Source organism: Oreochromis niloticus, linkage group LG7 (genome assembly GCF_001858045.2).
Source record: "Oreochromis niloticus isolate F11D_XX linkage group LG7, O_niloticus_UMD_NMBU, whole genome shotgun sequence".
Classification (NCBI taxonomy): Eukaryota; Metazoa; Chordata; class Actinopteri; order Cichliformes; family Cichlidae; genus Oreochromis; species Oreochromis niloticus.
Genome location: NC_031972.2, coordinates 5086106 through 5106583, shown reverse-complemented (window position 1 = coordinate 5106583; position 20478 = coordinate 5086106). Strand labels below are relative to the sequence as shown.

The 20478-nt window shown below is 38.8% G+C and overlaps 1 protein-coding gene across 1 annotated transcript in view; it reads right to left on the bottom strand.

Annotated features, from left to right (window-relative positions):
* The window catches only part of spire2 (spire-type actin nucleation factor 2), a 48057-nt gene extending 32754 nt beyond the window's left edge, over nucleotides 1–15303 (bottom strand). The window contains exon 1 of the mRNA XM_005449312.4: nucleotides 14823–15303. Coding sequence (XP_005449369.1) covers nucleotides 14823–15120 — 298 coding nt within the window. The 5' untranslated portion in view covers nucleotides 15121–15303. The remainder of the gene's footprint in view (nucleotides 1–14822) is intronic.
* Nucleotides 15304–20478: the final 5175 nt, after the last annotated feature.

The window sequence follows — 20478 nt, the reverse complement described above, 5'->3', positions numbered from 1 at the left end:
TAAATTACATATGAAATTTACAGATGTCGCCTAAAATTTGCTTTTAGAAAACCAAACAACCCCCCTCCCCCCCAAAAAAACCCAAACAAAAAACCAAAAAACCCCCCAACAATACGCACCACATACCTGTTATCGAAATTCATAAAGATAATAAAGCAAAACTGCATAAAGATCACGATATCTATACACGTGTTTGGCATTAATAAATCTTATCTTTTGCACAACTGATAACTGACGCTGATCAGCTGGTCACCCCAAGAGTAAAGCTGTTAGCTTATTATTATCCTCATGCAGCTCTGAATCATTGTCGAGATATTTAATGTATAACTGTTTAGACATCAATCTTTTCCAAGATTGCTATTGGACATAAAACAGACTGTATATAAAGGATGGATGCAATCACCATGTCAGCACCTAATGTTTCTGTACACATCAGCTGAGTTAGTGTTTTACTGTCATAGTTTCAGCAGGGCAGACCCGGACAGGTCACCAGCCTGTCGCAGGGCAGACAGACAACCATTTGCACTCACATTCAAATCTATGGGCAATTCAGAGTTACCAGTTAACCTAACCCCACTAACTGCATGTCTTTGGACTGTGGGAGGAAGCCGGAGTACCCGGAGAGAACGCACATAAACACAGAGAGAACTTAATAGGTAATTATGCATTTCAAATTTTAATTAATTTAATGACACATTAACTTGTTCAATTTTTTATTAATTATTACATGATTCCTGTGCTGTATGGAGGGCTACTATGGAGGGCCAACAGTTAAAGCACTTTTATAACTTTTATGACCAACACTGCACCCTTTTTATGGTGATGATTTTACACTGTATATTATAAACTAGAGATATTCCTGGTGACTAATTTCTTAGTTGGCTAAATAAGGGGAAAAAAATTTGACTGACTACTCTAAAACTAAGAAATACTTCGATATCAAGTTAAATTTGAGAACTGTGTAATGGACAACATCAAAACAAAGGAATCATTAATCCCATTCTTAAATAATGAATCATGTCTCACCTTGCAACGTGCATTATGATTATTCCACATTATACTCCAGACAGACAACAAAGAAGAAGAAAATCACTTAGAATAAACCAACATTAAATATCATAATAAAACATGTTACTACAAAAGATCACGTATAACTAAAATATGACAAAAAATAACTTAATAAATAACTGGAACTCCTCACCCTATCGCTAAGGAAAAGCCTGCACACCCCTCATACTAAGCTCATTTCTGTTGCTTGTATCTGCAATCTCATTCTAACAGTGTTAACAAAAAGACGAGGCCTAGATTAACAGATTTATGGCATTTCTCAACAACGATGCTCCATCTGGTGGCATATGCCCGATAACATTTAAGACGCAATAATTTATCAACACTGGGCACCGGTTCAAATTTTAACAATTAGATTAAATAACTAGTACGTCTAGTACTGATTAGTGGCAAGAGTGACGATTAGTTGGCTAGCTGACTAGTCGCGCACATCCCTACTATAAACTTTCCTTATTTAAAAACACCCAAACAATTCTTACATTACAGTGACAGTACCAACATAGTAACTTTACTTGCTGTTTAAAAGAATAAATGCAATCAAGGCAACGAAATGATGGAGGCAAAGCATTCCACAACCTGGGGGCCACCGCTCTAAAAGATCTCCTCTGGTCTTAAAATGTGTTCGTGGGACTACCAACAGCCTTAGATGTTCTCATGGTTGCGAGAGGGGCGTAGGGCTCTAAAAAGATCAGAAATGTAGGCAGGAGCAGCATGATTCAGAGCTTTAAAAGTCAATACTAAGATTTTGAAATGAATTCTAAAATGTTCTGGAAGCCAGTGTAATGAGCGTAAAACTGGCGTAATGTGCTCTCTTTTTCATGTCTTTGTTAAGAGCCTTGCAGCAGCATTCTGAACTGACTGGAGATGATCAAGATTCTTTTTGCTCAAACAGAGAAAAAGACTGTCACAATAATCTAAGCGAGATGAAATAAAAGTGTGAATAATCATTTCTAACTCATATTTAGACAACAAAGTTCATAATTTGGAGAGATTTCTTAGCTGAAAAAGGTAGTTCCTAATTAACTGACGAGAGTTTTGCTCTAGGGACATAGCAGAATAAAAAATAACACCAAAGTACCTGAGACTCGGCTGAACAGAGGAGCCAAGAGAACCAAGATGCTGTTTGATTATAGTTATTTGGCTGTCGGGAGCAATAATTAATATTTCTGACTTCTCAGAGTTCAGCTGCAAGTAGTCGTCTCCAAGCCACTGTTCAATGGAAACTAAACATTTTATTAAAGAGGACAGCTTTTGGACTTCCATCGGCTTATAAGAGCAGTAGAGCTGAATATCATCAGCATAAAAGTGATAAGGGGAAATGCCTAATTATAAGTCCTAGAGGTAACATGTACAGGAGAAAAAGAATAGGTCCCAGAACTAAACCCCACATGTCAGGTCCTTAGATTATAACATAAACTGATTTGCAAAAACAGTAAAAGATCTATTGGAAAGGTATAACTGAAACCACTCCAGAGCCAGACCAGACACACCAACTGTGTCCCGGAGCCTGGTAATCAGGATGGTATAATCCTAACTTTGATTAGGACCAGCATTCTTCAAGGACTTCAACTATAATGCTGTCAGGTACAGTAGGGTGTAGCACTCGGTTGTCCTTTGTACTGTACTCTGTACTTTGTAAATCATTATAAGTGGATTTATTACAGTACAATAACCAACATGGGGAAATCACGTCAGTGCAACTCTGCTTTATTTATAAAGCCCCTTTATGAATCACTGAAATAACTCTACATGTCGACAGAGAACTGAGGTAATATCAGGTGCATGCTCTAAAGCACGAGGAGCAGAGTGAGCACTATAATGGGAGGACTGCGTGTTACAGCGCATGTTCAGAAAGCTGAAAAACTGCCTTTTGTCTCTCTTCTTGAAAAGTGTAGTTAAACATTTGAGTGGTGCAACCTTCTTATCTGACAAGAGCAATATGTGTCTGGACTTTGACTTCGAGCTGGTCTTAAGTACACTTAGTGAATCCCTCTTAATCTCACCTTGTAGCCTGATCCTTGAATGTCTTTCAGCAGCAATTTTATAAAGACCGCAGAGCTGTTTAGGTCACCGTTTATCCTTCAGACATTTATCCTTCAGACTCTCTGTGTGTGTGTGTGTGTGTGTGTGTGTGTGTGTGTGTGTGTGTGTGTGTGTGTGTGTGTGTATGTATCGACTATCAAAATCGTAGACGACTAATTTAAAAGTCGATGTGTTGTTTGAAGCTTTGTAAGATCCTAAAAGACCCAGGAATACGTAGTAGGATTTAAGAGTGTAATAACGGACTGAAACAGAAGATGGCACCAATGCATCTACAAGGATGACAGCTGCCATTAAACGCCAAAGAAGAAGAAGAAGCAGTCTCCGGTATCATAGCTGTGTCCAACTTCAGGGGTCGCATCCTTTGGAGGCCGCATTTGTAGGCCGATTTGTCGTGTCACAGCAACGCGACAAATGCTGTCCAAATTCGAAGACTCCTCCAAATGCAGCCGACAAATGCGTCCTCCTTTTGCCCAGATTTGAAGGATGGGTCGGGTGTGTTCTTCATGGCCCAACCTATCCTAGAATTCCTAGCGCTGCCCAGCCAATTCCAGTTTCCAACAATGGCAGCCGCTACTTAGTTTTAATATCACTCTTTCTGGGTCACAAAACAAACTTTTAATATGTCTTGATGCATTCTCAATCATCCAGGAAAGTAAATCTCCAAAAGTTGAATCTGTTCATCTGGACGTAGCGTTTTGTGGGAGAAACGTTTGGTCACTCATCCAAGTGACTTCTTCAGTCTCAGCTGACTGCAGGTTTCCCCAAACCTTATAAACAGCACATTTGCATAATGACTGAAACCAGCCCACTGAAGGAACAATGGGCTGTGAGGTCAGTTCCTTAATCATAATTATGCAAATTCCCATGACCATTGATCAACAATCACTGACCAAAACCCACTGATCAATTTGCATAATTATGATTAAGGAACTGACCTCACAGCCCATTGTTCCTTCAGTGGGCTGGTTTCAGTCATTATGCAAATGTGCTGTTTATAAGGTTTGGGGAAACCTGCAGTCAGCTGAGACTGAAGAAGTCACTTGGATGAGTGACCAAACGTTTCTCCCACAAAACGCTACGTCTAGATGAACAGATTCAACTATTGGAAACTTTTAATATATTTTCAGGTGAAAATGTAGCTGTGTAAACTTCAAATATCTGCTCGATTTATCAAGACATCGCCCACCAGCTTGATAGCTGACCAGGTGGTCAAGGCTCACTAGAGTGCACACTTTACTCCAGTGTCCTGTTATATTTTAGGGAGCAAAGAGCAGACGGCTGAGTTTATTAGACTCCACCAAGACGATCTACAAATTTCATTAAAAGTTTAATAAACTATCATCTTGTCTTTACTTTTAGTTATTACATACCTTAAACACTTAAAGCTGTAAGCTAATGATGGTTATATAAGAGCAGATGCATGCTGGTAGTGCTGGGCGATATGACGATATATATCGTGTGGACGATAGAAAAGTGTCTATTGTGCCATTTGTCTTCTATCGTTTCTAACCCTAATTTTATAAATTATTACATAAAATATATAATTAACCCTTTACAACCGGTCGGAGCAGGCACACTCCGTTTTGCCTAACTATTTTTAAATCCCTGTAGAACTGGAACCACATAAGGTAGCAATACTTTTTTTTGCATATGAAACCATAGGAGTTGTACTTACATCTTATTCCATTAGCTTGCCCTAGGTCACGGTTTTCTTCCACATATAGCTTTGCAAAAATTGCATAAAAAGCACTTCCAGCAACAAAAACATAATATTCCAGAAACAGGCTTTGCCGATCCGATCAGCTGTTCATAACACTTCCTACGTTGGAATATAAGTCAGCGCGAACTATGGCATGTCCGCCATTACCTGTCCAAAACCAGAAGTGACGTCATTTTCGCGGAAAATGTAGTTTTTTACCTTCAAAGCCTTTTCTGTATCATTTCTGGGATGCTTAGAAGTCAAATTACACTGTTGGAAATAGTTTATTTTGATGCACATGCAGTTTTTTTGCAAATTTGCATTATAATATTTATTTTCATTTTTCCTGTAGTATATAAAAATTAGTGTATCTCAAAAATAAAACTATGAAGACACTCAAAATAAATTTCTCGTGGTTGGAAACTATTTTGTGCAACTTTTTTGTATTTACAGTTTTGAGGGATAAGCCTCTTAAATTTCTCTAACTAGAAATATATGTAAAAAACAAAAAAACGATTTTCAATTTTTTTGTAGTTTATTGCACTTTTTTGCAATTTATGTAGTTACTATGGACTTAATGCATACATATTAATAAAATTTGGGCTATAACGGTTGTATTGATGTATAGCAACTTGAAATGCTCCCACAAATGGCACTACAGCATGTAAAATGTAAAGATAAGCTCTGGCGGACTTGGTTCTATGGTAGGTCTTAAAGGGTTAAATAGCCTGTGGCAAATATATCAGTGTTGTCTTCTCACTATACATACTCTTAACTTTATGCAAGAGAAAATAAAGTATAAAAAAATGATATTTTTCGCAAAGAAACTCCGTCTTGTGGTTTTGCAACATGGTGCTGCTTTACGTGCACCCGGATTTGCGACATGCTTTACAGTAACTCAAAACAAAGACTGCACCCTCTCCACTCGCTGTTTACAGACTGCATACTTTCCAGATGACCACAGGTCAGGTGGTATATCGTGATATATATCGTTATCGTGATATAAAATAATTCATATCGTGATAAATATTTTTTCCACATCGCCCAGCACTACATGCTGGTGCAATAAGCTGTACGCTTCACGTCCAGTGGATGCATGATCTGATTAGTCGACAAATCGCAAAAATAATCGGTGACTAGTCAACTATCAAAATAATAATTTGTGGCAGCCCTATATGAGACTCTCAGAAACAAAATCACAGTTTAGTAAAGCAGTAACGCAGCTTGCTTATGGAAAAGTAACCGTAATTTAATTAGTTTTTTTCAATAACAAGTAATCGGATTACAGTAACGCGTTACTTTTAAAGCGCTACTGCCCATCTCTGTATACATATATACATATACATGTGTGTGTGTTAAACTACAAATCAAATTAACATTAAAACTACCTTAAACATTAAATCTACACTGTGTGTTCAAGGCTCGCAAAATTTCAACATCTCTGGTAGCCCTTCGGGCAGGCACTCTTCAGTTTTTGGTAGCCCAAAATAAATTTAAGTAGCCCGAATAAAAAAGAGAGCAATTTTTTAATGTTTTGTTTCCTTTACAATATTATACATTAAAGTATAATATTGTAACGGAAACAAAAATTAATCAGAAAGTTGTTAAAATACAAATCACAACAACTGTATAAAAATCACAGTCATCAACTCAAATACTTGGTTCTAATTGAACAGAAATTTCTATGAAATTGTGAGAACTGTGTAGAACATGAATCAGTCTGTGTCAGATCCTGAATCTGAAATTTCCACTGAAGTCACGGGTAAGCGATAAGTGGAACCAAGATCTAGGCCATTTGCTTTTTGAAGTTTGCAAAGACTACTAAATTTTGCCAGTGGTAGGTCACTCTTTGCAACATAGTACGCTTTTGAAAGATTTTTCAGGACTTCTTCTTGTGCTTGGTTTATTTTTAGTATGTTTTTTGCAATTGCTGTGTGTTCTGGGAAAGATATTGCAGACTGAGCAATAATGCATTTCTTGCATTTCTCATGGGTTCTGATGGGGTCTTTCTTAAAATTACTGGTCCCAGTTACAAAGGCGCTTGTCGACTCAAATGAAATGAAACTCACGACACACCTGGCAGAACATCATGTTATTTAGCTCGTCATATTCCAGCCACAGAAATTCTTTTGTCCATGAAACCAAAAAAGCTGAGCTTTCTTTTTGCCTCATAGTCTGATTTGTCATAACTTTTCCGTTTTGTGGTCGGCTTTTATTTGGCTGCCCCTTCTTCACCCTGACCTGTCTTATTTGGCTCAGCAGAACTAAAATACCGGCGTAAATCCTGCTGCTTTTACACACGTACTTACATAACGGTCAGCGATTCTCTGCGCAATCAACCTCTCACATGTTTAAGCTTGCTGTGGGAGATTTCACTTGTCACGTTTGAATAGTAAGCTAATGAGTGATAAGACGATGTCATAGGAATCGGTGCGCAATTAATTGTCACTCACCAATCAGTACTGCTGCTCTCTACACACCGTTCGCGCGATCGGAAAGTGAAAGCAAAAAACAAGCACAAATTCAAACGCAATTTCAATATGTCACATATTGGCAGTGGCTCATCGATGCCAATGACATAATTACTCAGCTACATTTTCGAAAGAATGCAAAAGCATTGACATATATTTTCCCTTCCTATGATAGCCCGACGGGCAGGGCTGAGATAGATTTTGGTAGCCTGACTGGAAAAATCGCTAGCCCCGGGACGTCGGGCTAGCGATTTTGCGAGCCCTGGTGTTTGAAAAAACGACACCGTTAAACTGTTAAGCACAGTGGTGGTAGCATCATGCTCTGGGGCTGTGTTGCCTCCAGTGGAAATTAAGCCCATTTGATTCCTGTCGATTGGGATATTAATGAAGGACAAAGACTACGAGCCCATGAGGAGAGTGCAGAAGCTTTTGACCAGAATTAGATGTAGATGTTACCAAAAAACATACTTATATTCTTACAATCTCACACTCTCCTCAATTCAAAAGACCTTCAAGCTGTAACTAAGATATCTGCCAGCACCATTATAATAAGCCAATCAAGGATTTTCCACCCAAACTACAGAGCTCTCCCCAACATGTCAGCAATAACTGTGTTCCAGATGGCAGCTGGTTCATGAACACTCATGTATTTGGAAAAGAACATTTCAGTCTGACATCAACTTGCTGCAGTACCATGAGTCAGTTCATCTTCTGGGTGTTTCACTTTAGATTTGTGCTTCTTCTGCAGGCATAGTTAGTGCGACAGCTCATCTCACCAACAGGAGCCATCAATGACGTTTCAACTAAAGGTCGAGGTCAGGAGAGGGTAGCAGGTTTTAATTTTCCTCTTACTGTTCGTATCAGATGTCAGAACTGAATTTGATAAACAGAGTGAATTTGCAGCATATCAGCGAGGATGTTTTCCTCTGTTGCAGTCTCACTGTCTCAGGTTTTTTAAATCAGGTGTGTGTTTACATTAAAATGCTGTGTAGCACAACATCAGTCTGAGCTCATATCAGGATTCACATTAACCTCCTCCTCTGCAGATTGCTGCACCACCTGATGGGGTTTAGATTTCCAGGAAATTGTTATTTGAGACAGCTGAGGCCATGTGCCCTGAATGCTAATGTTACTGTACATTTATATTTCCACCACACAGAAGCAGGTAAAACATCAGACTGTTAAAGCAGATCAGTTCAGAGACAATGTTCTTTAGCTAAACTTTTTTTCCTTGTGTCTGGCAGGCATTGGATTCATCAAATCCAAACAGCTTTCTATTGGATTTCACCAGGTTTTCCTGTCTCAAGGTGAATCAGCTAGTTCTGAAAAGAGAGTTTGACTAATAAAGATAAAAATCTCCCGAACAGCTGCTAAACTGACACTCCTGTTTTTAAGTAATTGAGTTTAAGGTCAAGAAGAAACCTCAAGTTTTCAAGGCAACACAGAGAAGATGACAAAAATCACCATTTCCATTTACTGAGGCCAAATATTTGAAGGCAGTGATTCTTAGGTTTCAGAAACATATAATTTGTATATATGTATAATTTACACTACTTTATACCGCATTCAATTACAAAGAATTCAAACAAGGTTGGGCCCTCAGATAGCACTGCACAAAAAATATAAATAATTCTCCAAGGAAATCATCACATAGGCTCAACAATGCCTCTGAAAACCATTCAGTGATCAGTGTTCTTCACTGTTCCATCCATGCTAATCCAAGTATAATTCATGAGGGGTACAGTCTCAGCAGTGATGTCCACACCTCCCCTCTCCCCAGTCACCGTCTGTAGTTCCTCTGGGGAACACTGAGGCCATAAAAGCCAGCCAGAGACATAATCTCTCCCCGGTCTCCCTTGTAGTCTGCTCTTAGCTGGGCTTGCCCGAATCACCTCACCTAGGAGGCACCCCAGTCACTGTTTCTCAAAATGTATTTCAAAAGATAAATGTAAATAATATATAGAGCTGAATATCAAAGTATATATCAAATATATCAAATATCTGATATCAAAGTATAAAATGACATTTCTACACAACTTACTCAAGGAGCAAATAACAAGCTGACATTTACCTGAAAGGAATGAAATGGACAAAATTTGACCTTGCTAAAAGCAAAAGGGTCGATTGCTAAAATTATGCCCACAACAATTACCCATCAAATTAAAACCAAACACTTTTCACAGTCAAGGAATCGGGTGACTATTGAAATACATAAAACAAACTAAACCTCTCAGAAATCAAAGCAGTTTGTTTTTGACATTTTCTTGTATATTGCAGAAAGAAAAAAAAGAAAGAATATCAAGTAATGTCTTCTCAAAGCTTCTGGGAGACTCCTGTCATCTACAGAAGAGTCAATAGTGGAACAGATTAGATGCCAGGGGCCTCATTACATCTGGAGTAAAACAAAAGCAGCAGCAACAACATGACAGTAATTGCAAAGCATGGAGATGGTACTATAATGTAGTCAGGATGCTTTGCTGAAGTTTTCCATGTGTGAAGGGCAGTAGTACAAAATAAAGTTTGGACCTCAGATGGTGCAGTATGCCGTTCTGGGTGAATATGGCCACATAAAGAAAGGAAAATGTCCCTGTAGCCAACTAGCTGCATTAATAATGCAGACAGACTATAATAAACTCACTTCATGCTGGGTTAGGGATTTGCATCACTGCTTTGATTTGGACTGTTTACTTATGGATCAGCAGAGCGTAAACCAACACAGGCTGCAAGAATAGCCAGCTCTCAGTTAATGAGAGCTAAACATCTGAGGGTGAATGATGCCAGCAAAGTGTTTGCAACCATTAATGCACTCCAGCAGAACCTTCAAGCACAACCCCGGGGGGGGGGAGTACAACACCAGGTTAAAAAAACTTGGAATTAGGGCTGGGCCATATCATACCGTTCACGGTAATACTGCAATTTTACCGTATTACCGTAATTTTGGGCAACGATAGGAAAATGAAATATCGCGATAGAATATGGGTAAAACGCGCATGCGCGGTGCCTATGTTTTTTTTTTTGTTTTTTTTTATAATTATGTATTTATTTTATTTTCAGTTCTTACAGTCGGGACAGACATGACTGGGAGATAGGACAGGGAGAAAGAATGAAAGAAAGAGAGGGAGAGAAAGAAAAATTGAGGGGAGAAGAGATGGCGAGAAAGGGGAGAAGAAAGAAAGAAAACAAACAAAACACCTGGATCACCTGTATGGAGAGAAAAAACAGAAGAGACAACAAACAAACAAACAAACAAACAAACAAAAAAACAGCTACATAATAAATACAGCACCATCACAATAAACTAGCTAGCAGTAGATAACAGTAGATACTAAATATTAAATGTTGTTGTGCAGCACGCAAGATAGATAGCGCACAATGCGCTTTGCGCAGTGCCTATGTTTCCATACGCACATGGCGGCGACGCAGAATGAGAAGAGCGAAAGCGGATCGTTAAATGAAACGGATGAACCAGAACTGGTTTGTAAAAATGCTGCAACTTCAGTGGTGTGGAACTGGTTTAGCTTTCGTCCGTCAGATACACACCAAAGCACTATTTTTGGTAGCGCATGCTAGCGGGCCGCCGTTATTACCGTGTTGTTTGGAAAATACGGCACACTTAAAATCAATCCTTTGATTTTTCTGAAAATCGACAGTGCCCCTTATAATCCCGCGTGCCTTATGTATGAATTCTGGTTGTGTTTCCTGACCTCGAAACGATTTTATGTGGTACACGAAAATCTGTCTAATGTTTTAGTACGACTTTGCTAAGCTACGAAGCCACACGGCTTGATGGATTGTCGGAGCATTACGGCTATCGTAGGCAGGAGCCTCGCGGAGTGATACGTACTGTGCTTCAACATAATATTACCGTATTGTGTGTGTATAACCTCTTTTTAAGTTTTGTGGATATTACACATGGTTATGCTGAGAATATGTCGGCCAATTTCCACTGGAAATGCCTTTTGGTTAAACTGTCCGCAAGGAATTTGCACTGTTACATTTTTATATAACTTTAATGCACATAAAAAACAGCTGCTTAAGTGAAAATACATTGATGGGGTTTTTGCACTAATAAAGTTGTGGAGTTGTAAAGTATTTTGTCTAGTGTCAATTATATCGTCAGTTATATCGTTATCGCAAATTTTCAAATGTATATCGTGATAAATATTTTTGGTCATATCGCCCTGCTCTACTTGAAATTGGTGTTGTGTAAAAAAAACAACAAAAAAAAGAAAATAAATTGATTTGCAGATCTCATAAACCCACATTTTATTAATAGAAACAGAACTTAGAAAATGTAAGTTTAAACTGAAAAATTCCCCATCTCAAGAAAACCCCCCCAAAAAACTAAAAAGTTTGGACAGGGTCAAGTTTACCACTGTGCAGCATCCTCTCTTCTTTTAGCAACAGTCTGTGAAAGTCTGGGAACTTAAAAGAGATCAGCTGCTGGACTTCTTAGTCGCTGCTTCTTTTCATCATGCTCCAAAATGTTTTCATTTTGTTGTTTTCAGTCTGGATGGCATGCAGGTCAGTTTAGCTCATGGATCCTTTCTACTACAAAGCCACGCTGTTGCAGAAGATGCTGTAGGCAGTTTAACATCGTCTTGCTGAAATATGCAAGGCCTCCCCTGACAAAGACATCATCTAGATGGGAGCACATGTTGCTCTAAAATGTGTTCATATCTTTCAGGATTGATGATGCCTATCCAGATATGCAAACTGACAATTCTATAGGCACCAATTCACCACATTATCATAAGAGATGCAAACTTTTGAACTGAGTGTTGATAACAAGCCGGATGGCCTTTCTCCCTTTAGTCTGGAGGATGTCCATGTTTTCCAAAGAGAATTTCAAATTTTGTCTCACCGCAGAATGTCCATTTTAAACAACATGATCCAGACAATGTTCCCATATGGCTTCTTTTTGCATGGCAGAGATTGAACCTGCATTGTACACAGCTTGGTGAACCGTGTTCATGGTCAGTGATTTCTGTAAGTGTTCATGAGCCGATGCAGTGATTTTCATGACACAATCAAGCCTGCTTTTGATGCAGTGTTGGCTGAAGGCCTCAAAGATCATATCCAATACTGATTTTCAGCCTTGTCCTTTGCAGACAGAGATTTTATCTAACTGCATTTATATAGTGTCATATCACAACAACACTTAACAATCTTGTAGACCGACTATAGTGTTGGCACAGGTCGTCTTTAGTTTCTAAAACAGCCCCACCTTGATATTCAATTAGCGGGTCCATCCTGACATGCCAAAAAGTTGCACTGTCATATCAGTGAAACAATGAGATGAAGTTATTGGGTGGCCAAAAGACTCCTTATTCCCTTATTCTGATTAAAAACATAGCTTTCCTCCTCAGTGAACTATTGTAAATATAACTGTGTAATGCTAAATAACAATATTGAAAAGTCTTGTTCTTATTGTAGATTAATCAGAATCCTTTATTGATCCCTAGGGGAAATTATTTTTCGTTACAGTGCTCCATTATAAACAAACATTAACAAAGACAGACAATACACTAACTAACTACACCAACTAGAGATGTAAAACAATGGATTATATGCCTATCAGTAGTTTGGTCCACTGCCTGCATAATCCTGTACTTTGCAACATCAAACTTAAAACTAACAATGGGTCAGACACTCTAACTTCCCCCTTCTTTACTGTTGTAGCCACACTGCATTTTGTTAGCTTCATTACCAACAGGAGGAATCTCGTCTTAAGTTTTCTCCCATATTGTTTTACTGCAGCCTAATCTTCCAATGCCTCGTCATCAAGATCTGTCCACAGTAACAATCAGATGAACAATCTAACAATTAAAAGTCAATTTTCAACCAGTTTAAGGGGTTTGGCTTGCTATTTATTATTTATGACACATTCCTCTGATTTCCCGTTCCCCACACCTGTATGACAGCTGCTAAATCTAAAGCAGTTTCCTCAATCATCACTGCCATAACGTCTGATAAAAAAGCGATAATCCAACTTTATGTTTACTATTGAGGTCACAGTTCAGGATGATGGTGTAATGAGCGCAATTATTATTTAAAGGTGTTCCTTGAAACAGTGCAACCATTTTATGCGCATTAATGCAGTGTTTTGTTTTGTTTTTTAAAAAAGGTTAAATTAACGTTACTTTTCTTTCTCATGTAAACATCAGACCCATGACTGACCCATAATTAACTAATAAGCATGTTATTTCACATGTGAACAAACTGCAGAAAGAAAAGAAAGGTGCCATCCTCAAACATGCAAACAAACCCTTCCTGTTTGATCTCTGAACAGCTGTTACAACAGCTGCTACTGTATATTCACCTGGACACTTTATCAGAAAAAGGAGCTCGACATTTCACAGTTTTTCCTGAGATTGGACATTTTCCTTTGCCCACATTTCTCAGTCATATTTTGAAATGTAAAAATGTCTATGTTCTCTCAGGGCTGCTGGCAAGAAATATCCTGGCTGTATTTTGCCTAATGGCAAAGAAAACAGGTTACAGACATGACTTAAAGCACAAAATATGAATTTCTGGAGAAAATGTGTTGCCATTGCCTAAGATAAGATTGTTGGAGTAAGAGGTGAAAAAAGAAAAAAGTGAGCACAAATTTGCCTTTTTTTCGGATTAAATTGAGTTTTGACTGAAGTTGTCTCCATGCAGCCTCCTCTTGAGCTGCAATGAGGACATAAATACTTCACATGCAGCAGGATATTATGCAGGTACGGGCTAATTTCAGCACGGAGGGGACAAGAGGAAGGCTGCCTAAAATCCTCTGGGCTTCTAGCCACCCTTTGATGTCTCCAAAACAGTCTTTACATAAGGGGATGCTAGGGAAAAGCGTGCTCCATGAATAATTTATCATTTACCGGCATAATACGAGTCATCCTTGCTGGCACCAGGAGTGCGACAGAATCTAGATGGTGTAAAATATAAAAACACAAAGTCAGTTTGAGTAAGTGAAGCTCAGAGTTGTCCAAATGGCCAAATAATCCATCTGAGGGTCAGCAGTGTAGGGATTGAAGCTGTCTGAGACGGGACAGGTTAGCACCGCGGCGTTCGTTACTGAGCAAGATGTTGTGAGCCAAACTCTGTTATAAATGCGAATAATTTAGGACAAAAATGTTTTAGATTTGTGTTCCTGGTAGATAAAATACGACATAATTATACGTTATGAAACAATATTTGACACTCTTCAGTTCCGCGTTAATATTGTGAACAAAGCATGGAGCACTTTAGTACACTTCTGGATATAAACACTGGCGCTGCTCACTGAGGCGGAGTAGTTTACTGGGAGAAATCATTGCGGTGCGGCTGGAAAAAAAGCTGTAATTTATTTATTTATTTTTACAAAAATGGAAATTAAACTACTCCGAATTCAAAAGTGGCTTTTGATATTTAAAACCTAACGACAGGCAAACCTGTAAAGGCCATGCTGCTTCTGGCAACTGGTCTTTCCTGTTAAAATGCACTTTTTCCGCACTTGCTTTTAGTTATCGAGATAGCGGAAAGTTGGAAGTAACCGCGGCCGTCTGTCCTACCGTCATGTCGTTGCTCCCGCTGTAACGACACGGTTCCGTCCCTGTGGAGGAGGATGGAGGACGGGTCCTTCACCCGGCTGAGTCTCCCTGCCGGCGGGCGGGGCACCCTGAGCCCGCTGCAGCACTGGTAGCACACCGCCCATGCCTGCTCCTCGTTGATGGGCTGCTCGTAGGACTTCAGCACCTCCTCCAGAGACAGTTCCCGGGGCTCCGCCAGGTCCCGAGAAGCGTCGCGGTCCGTGGGGGCGGTCACCCGTGGGTCCCCGTCCTCGCCGCTTCTGTTAGTCGATCTGGCCATGGCTGCGATGCCGTGGAGCCCATTCTTTACTCCGCAAGCACCGGAGCCATTGATGCTGTCCGCCTCACGGCCCAGTCTGCTGTGCAGTCCGCGGCTCAGACGTCTTCAAGTACCGCAGCTGCGCCTCGTTATCGCAGTGATGCCGTCAACTTGGACACCGGAAGCGCAGCGTTTCCGGATCACGTTTTCAAACAATAATAACTTTTCAAAGTAAAATATTTTGGAACTGGCGCTTCAAAGGTTTTTTTGTTGTTGTTTTTGTTGTGAAAAGCCCTTCAAGAAGACCTATGTGCATGAAGTAAAAATAAAATACAATAAAAAAATTAAATAAACATCTAATAAACAATACAATTAAAATCTATTAGTTTTTAGTTATTTTCTTCTGTACAACATTGTATAAAAGTCTATAGTCACCCCTCATTTTTAAAAAAAATTTTTGCTTCCAAGAATGTCTGTGTATTGGATCTGGCCCTTCAGCTGATCCATCTACTCTTCAGTGAAGTCTCATCAGAAATAGTCTCAGTGCAAGTCAAGGGAAACAGCTGAGGTATGCCAAATTACCCAAGAACTGGACTGAAAATCAGTGGCAGGTCTGATGGAGTGATGAAATTTTTAAGTTTTTTATTCAAATCACGAAGGAGGTTACGAAAGATGTACAACAGTAGGTGTTTACAGCCTTCTGTAAAACACTATACACTGAAAGGGTTCGAGGCTGCATTTCAGTCACTGGTGGTGGAGATCTTGTTAAAACTGATGGAATTGTGAACACAGAAATGTACCATCAGATTTTGATACACCATGCAATTCCATGTAGAAAGCAGATTGGTAATGATTGGTAATGGCTTCATTTTTCAGCATGACACACCAAACAACAGAAAAACGAAAAACACACAATGTAACATCATTAGTCATGGATTGGCCTCCCCAGAACTTGGCATGTTAGTTGAGGGCCACGCTGTGATGAAGAATAATGTTCAACTGACTTTCAAGCTTGTTAGAATTGCAAACTTGAGAGAGTCAGCTAAACTTTATTTATTGCTTTTACAGTATTTTCATGTATGTTTCCAAATTTTTGCTAGCAGGCAGGCCATACATTTAGCGCATAACCAAGTGTCCGGTATAGTATACAGAAACCTCTGTGTCGAATACAGCCTGGAAGTGCTGAGGTCAAAATGTGAGATGCCCCAAGGGTCGTGGAGATTGACCAAGCTAAGATCGTGTGGGACTTCCAGAAACAGACGGACAAAATGTTGGTGGCTAACCAACCTGACATAGTGATGGTAGACAAACATCGGCTTTAGTGATGTAGCGGTTCCAAATGACAGCAACATCAGGAAGAAGGAACACGAGAAGCTTGAGAAATACCAAGGGCTCAGAGAAGAGCCCGAGAAGATGTGGAGGGTGAAGGTAACAGTGGTCCCAGTGGACTCTAGATGCAGTGACTCCCAAGCTAGGCAAGTGGCAGATTCCAGGAAAAACATCGGACATCTTTGTCCAGAAGAGCAGAGTCCTAGGAATAGCCAAGATAGTGCGCAGGACCCTCAAGCTACAAGGCCTCTACCAGAGGCCTTGTAGCTTGAAGGACAGACCAAATGGAGGGGCGAAATGGAAATGTTTAAAATATATATATTAAGAAGGCTAGCTCAATATTTTCCCACCATTCTAAATCTTAGACTCTTTTTTCCCCCCGTTTTTTCAAAATAGAATGACTTCATTTTCTCCAAAATTCTCACATGCCAGCTCATCAGCATTGCATCTATTTACCTAAATGGTGTATGGTTTTCCCAAGTGGAATCTGAAGGCAACTTGATATCATTTAATAGTTTTAATAAGACAAATTCTAATGTTGGCCACTTTGGAATACAAAATAAATATTTTCAAATATTTTTCCTGTGAAATGCATATCTGTTGTTGTTGTTTTACATGTATCATGTTAGATTTAAACCACAAAGAAAATCATGTTTTTTTGAGTGGTGAAAACAAACACTTGTAGAAAATAAGCAGCTGCCACAGTTCTAGTTCTTCTATTATTGAAGCTTGCAAGCCAGTAAAGTACAAAAAACAAACAAATCATTTTTTGCCCTTCACAACACAATATTTCAGGTTATTATCACTGAATTTCTAACTCAAAATTGAGAAAATGTTGATTTATTAAATAACTTCCATAAGAAAACAACAGTTTACCACTCCAGCTCTGTTTAGCTGACTGTCAAGTCTTTTAAAAAGCAGTTAAAAGTTAGACACTATCTCTACGTTTAAGATTAGGCTTAAAACTTTCCTTTTTGCTAAAGCATATAGTTAGGGTTGGTTCTGGTGGAGGTTTCTTCCTGTTAAAAGTGAGTTTTCCTTCCAACTGTCGCCAATGAGCTTGCTCTTAGGGGGTCATATGATTCTTGGGTTTTTCTTTGTATGTATATTGTAGGGTCTACGTTACAATATAAAGCACCTTGAGGTGACTGTTGTTGTGATTTGGCGCTGTATAAATAAAATTGGATTGAATTGAATTTTGGAATGAATAAGTCGATATTTACCAATAATACACCGCTGAGTTCTGTTTAATTATTCAGGTAATACCATTGTAATATAACTTGGATTTCTTGGTAATATAAAGCGGGTAATGCTGCCACCACCTTTGTCAAACGGGTCTGGCTGGTGTTCAGAGAAGAAGAATGATCAAAGAACCAGATGCTTTGAAAAACAAAATCTTTATTTATTTTTAGTTTTTCTTTATAAAATTTTCTTTATAAAACCTGCAAATGACATATTTAAATATCAGTAAATTGTACAGACAGCAGGTGTTTCCGGCCTTTTTTTCTTTTAACTGCTGCTGTGTGTTAGTAAAAATAATTTCTGTTGCATTTATGGTCCAGTGAGTGTGGGTATCAAGAAAGTTGTTTTATTTTATTGCACATCTGAGCACATATTTCAGGTTCTTTCTAAATGAATATAGCTTTGTTAACTGGATATTCAGAAAAAGAATGTAAAATAAAAATTATATTTATTAGTGACTCAGCCAGCAGATGGCGCTGCAATGTAAGTTAAAGTCTAATGAGACACCCTTATCATCCTCTCACAGTGTGAAGCAGTCAAAGTTCTTTGTAACAGACTCAGACAGACAGGAGTGTATGGAAACATTTATTGCTGTCATTAGTCCCATGTAGTTTCTGACTGACTCGTCTTACAAAGTGAAAATAAAAACAGAAAACACAGCAAGCTTTCACAAATATGTAATGAATAACACACATTGTTCCACACTTTATCTCAAAACGAGTCAGGACACTGAAAATAAAACAGTGACGTAATCTGTCCTGGTGTTTTTAATACTTAATAATTCCTGCTTGTGTTCAGATGTTTGACTCTTCACAATGACAACCACAAAATATGTGCACACCCCACCCCCCGGTCCTCCTGTGCCTTGAATCATAGTTTGTATAATTACTTTTGAGTGTTAGATACGAATAGTTTTAATACCGTTGGAGCTGTGGGTGATTGGTTCCTATTAATAGTGTAGGTTGGTCCAAGTGAAAAAAAACAGTTATACGGTTTGGTGAAGATCCGCATTGATAAGATATTCCAGTAAGATCTTTGTCAAACTGGTTCGGTCCAGTGTTCAGAGGACAACAATGATCAAACAACCAGATACTTTAAAACACAAAATCTTTATTTGAAAGCAGGTTTATTATAAGTTATCGTAATACGTCCTTATAAACATTCCAACCTAGCCTTTAGTAAGCAATCTATAATTTACAGGTCTTTCCCCCATCCCAGGACTCACACACCACACAGCAAGTGATTACCAAAATGATCACAAACCTCGGCACACAAGAAAAACCCACTATACAGCCAAAAAAAGCTCAACCGTGGAAAGGACAACAAACAAAAGCCACTGAGGTATACATGGGCAACACCAATGATCATGGAACAGGAAAGCCCCTGACATTAGCCAGGAATTGCTAATCAACCTATAACCAGGTGAAGAATGAGGAATGGGGCTGACGAGGGAAGTACTAAAGAGTAAAGAAGGAAGGCTTAAATTTGTCACACAGGAAAAGAAAGAAAAGAATCAGTGAATAAAAAGATTATTTTTATTTTTTTTTTTTAAATCCTCACATGACTTGTAGAAATAGATTGATTCTAGTTTTCTTTGGTCACAACTCCAAGACGGTCTGAAGAAGGTGAATTGAATGGAAAATACTAATAGTACCACTATTACTACTGCTACTAATAATAAGGACAGTAAAAAATATTGAAATGAAAACTAGATAAGAAATGAACTCCAGTTATGATACATTCGAATCTTACGTCTGAAAAGAGACTAAACAATTTATGAGCTTTAATTTAGTCAGGATTATATCTGTATAGGGAAACAGTAGATTTCAAATGAATTTGAATTGTGCTTACGGACTATGTACACAGCATGTAGCAGAGCATTAATAAATCAGTCTGTGAGTCATATACTACATCAGGGGTCTCAATCTTGTGGCCCGGGGGCCACTTGCAGCCCACGTCACCCCTACTTGCTGCTCTTATATTGACGTGAAGAAATATAATGCAATTTGGCCCTTGAAGTTACATTTTTGTTAGGGAGGATTTGTTTGTTGTTGAGTACAATGTTATATATGTATGAACAGCGAGTACAAACATGTTGAGGGATTGGCTGTGTTAGTTCAGTGAGAGAATTATTTGTAAAGACAATTTTCATTAGCACTCAAAAACTAATGTGTGCACTTATGTCTGCATTTTTTAATTTGTTAAATAAGAACAAAATGATAGCAGAAGTGCTGCCACGTGTCTGGCCAGAAAGAGAGTACCAGTTTGTTTATTTGGTAGTTCAACGAAAGGCTTCAGTTAGTTAAGAGTGAGAAAAAAAATTGCGTTCACATTTGCAGTTTCATCTTGTTATACATTTGAAATAAAAAACAAAGAAACAAAAAACTACATTTTCGGAAATACTTTTAGGTGTTTTCGTGTTTGTTTGTTTTTTGTACTACTTGAACACCCAAACTTAATGACCCACAGCTCATTTAAGTTTGATATCCCTGGACTACAAAATGACTGAAGTGCAGCTTTAATTGAAGGTTATTTAAAAAGTATTGCATTACGTGGTTAGGAGGTCTATTAACACTATGTGTTAACAGACCTCTCTGCATCGAATCATATCTGTTATTAATCTCTGTCTCTCTTCCACAGCATGTCTTTCATCCCGTTTTCCTTCTTTCACCCCAACCGGTCGCAGCAGATGGCCCCGCCCCTCCCTGAGCCTGGTTCTGCTGGAGGTTTCTTCCTGTTAAAAGGGAGTTTTTCCTTCCCACTGTCGCCAAAGTGCTTGCTCATAGGGGGTCATATGATTGTTGGGTT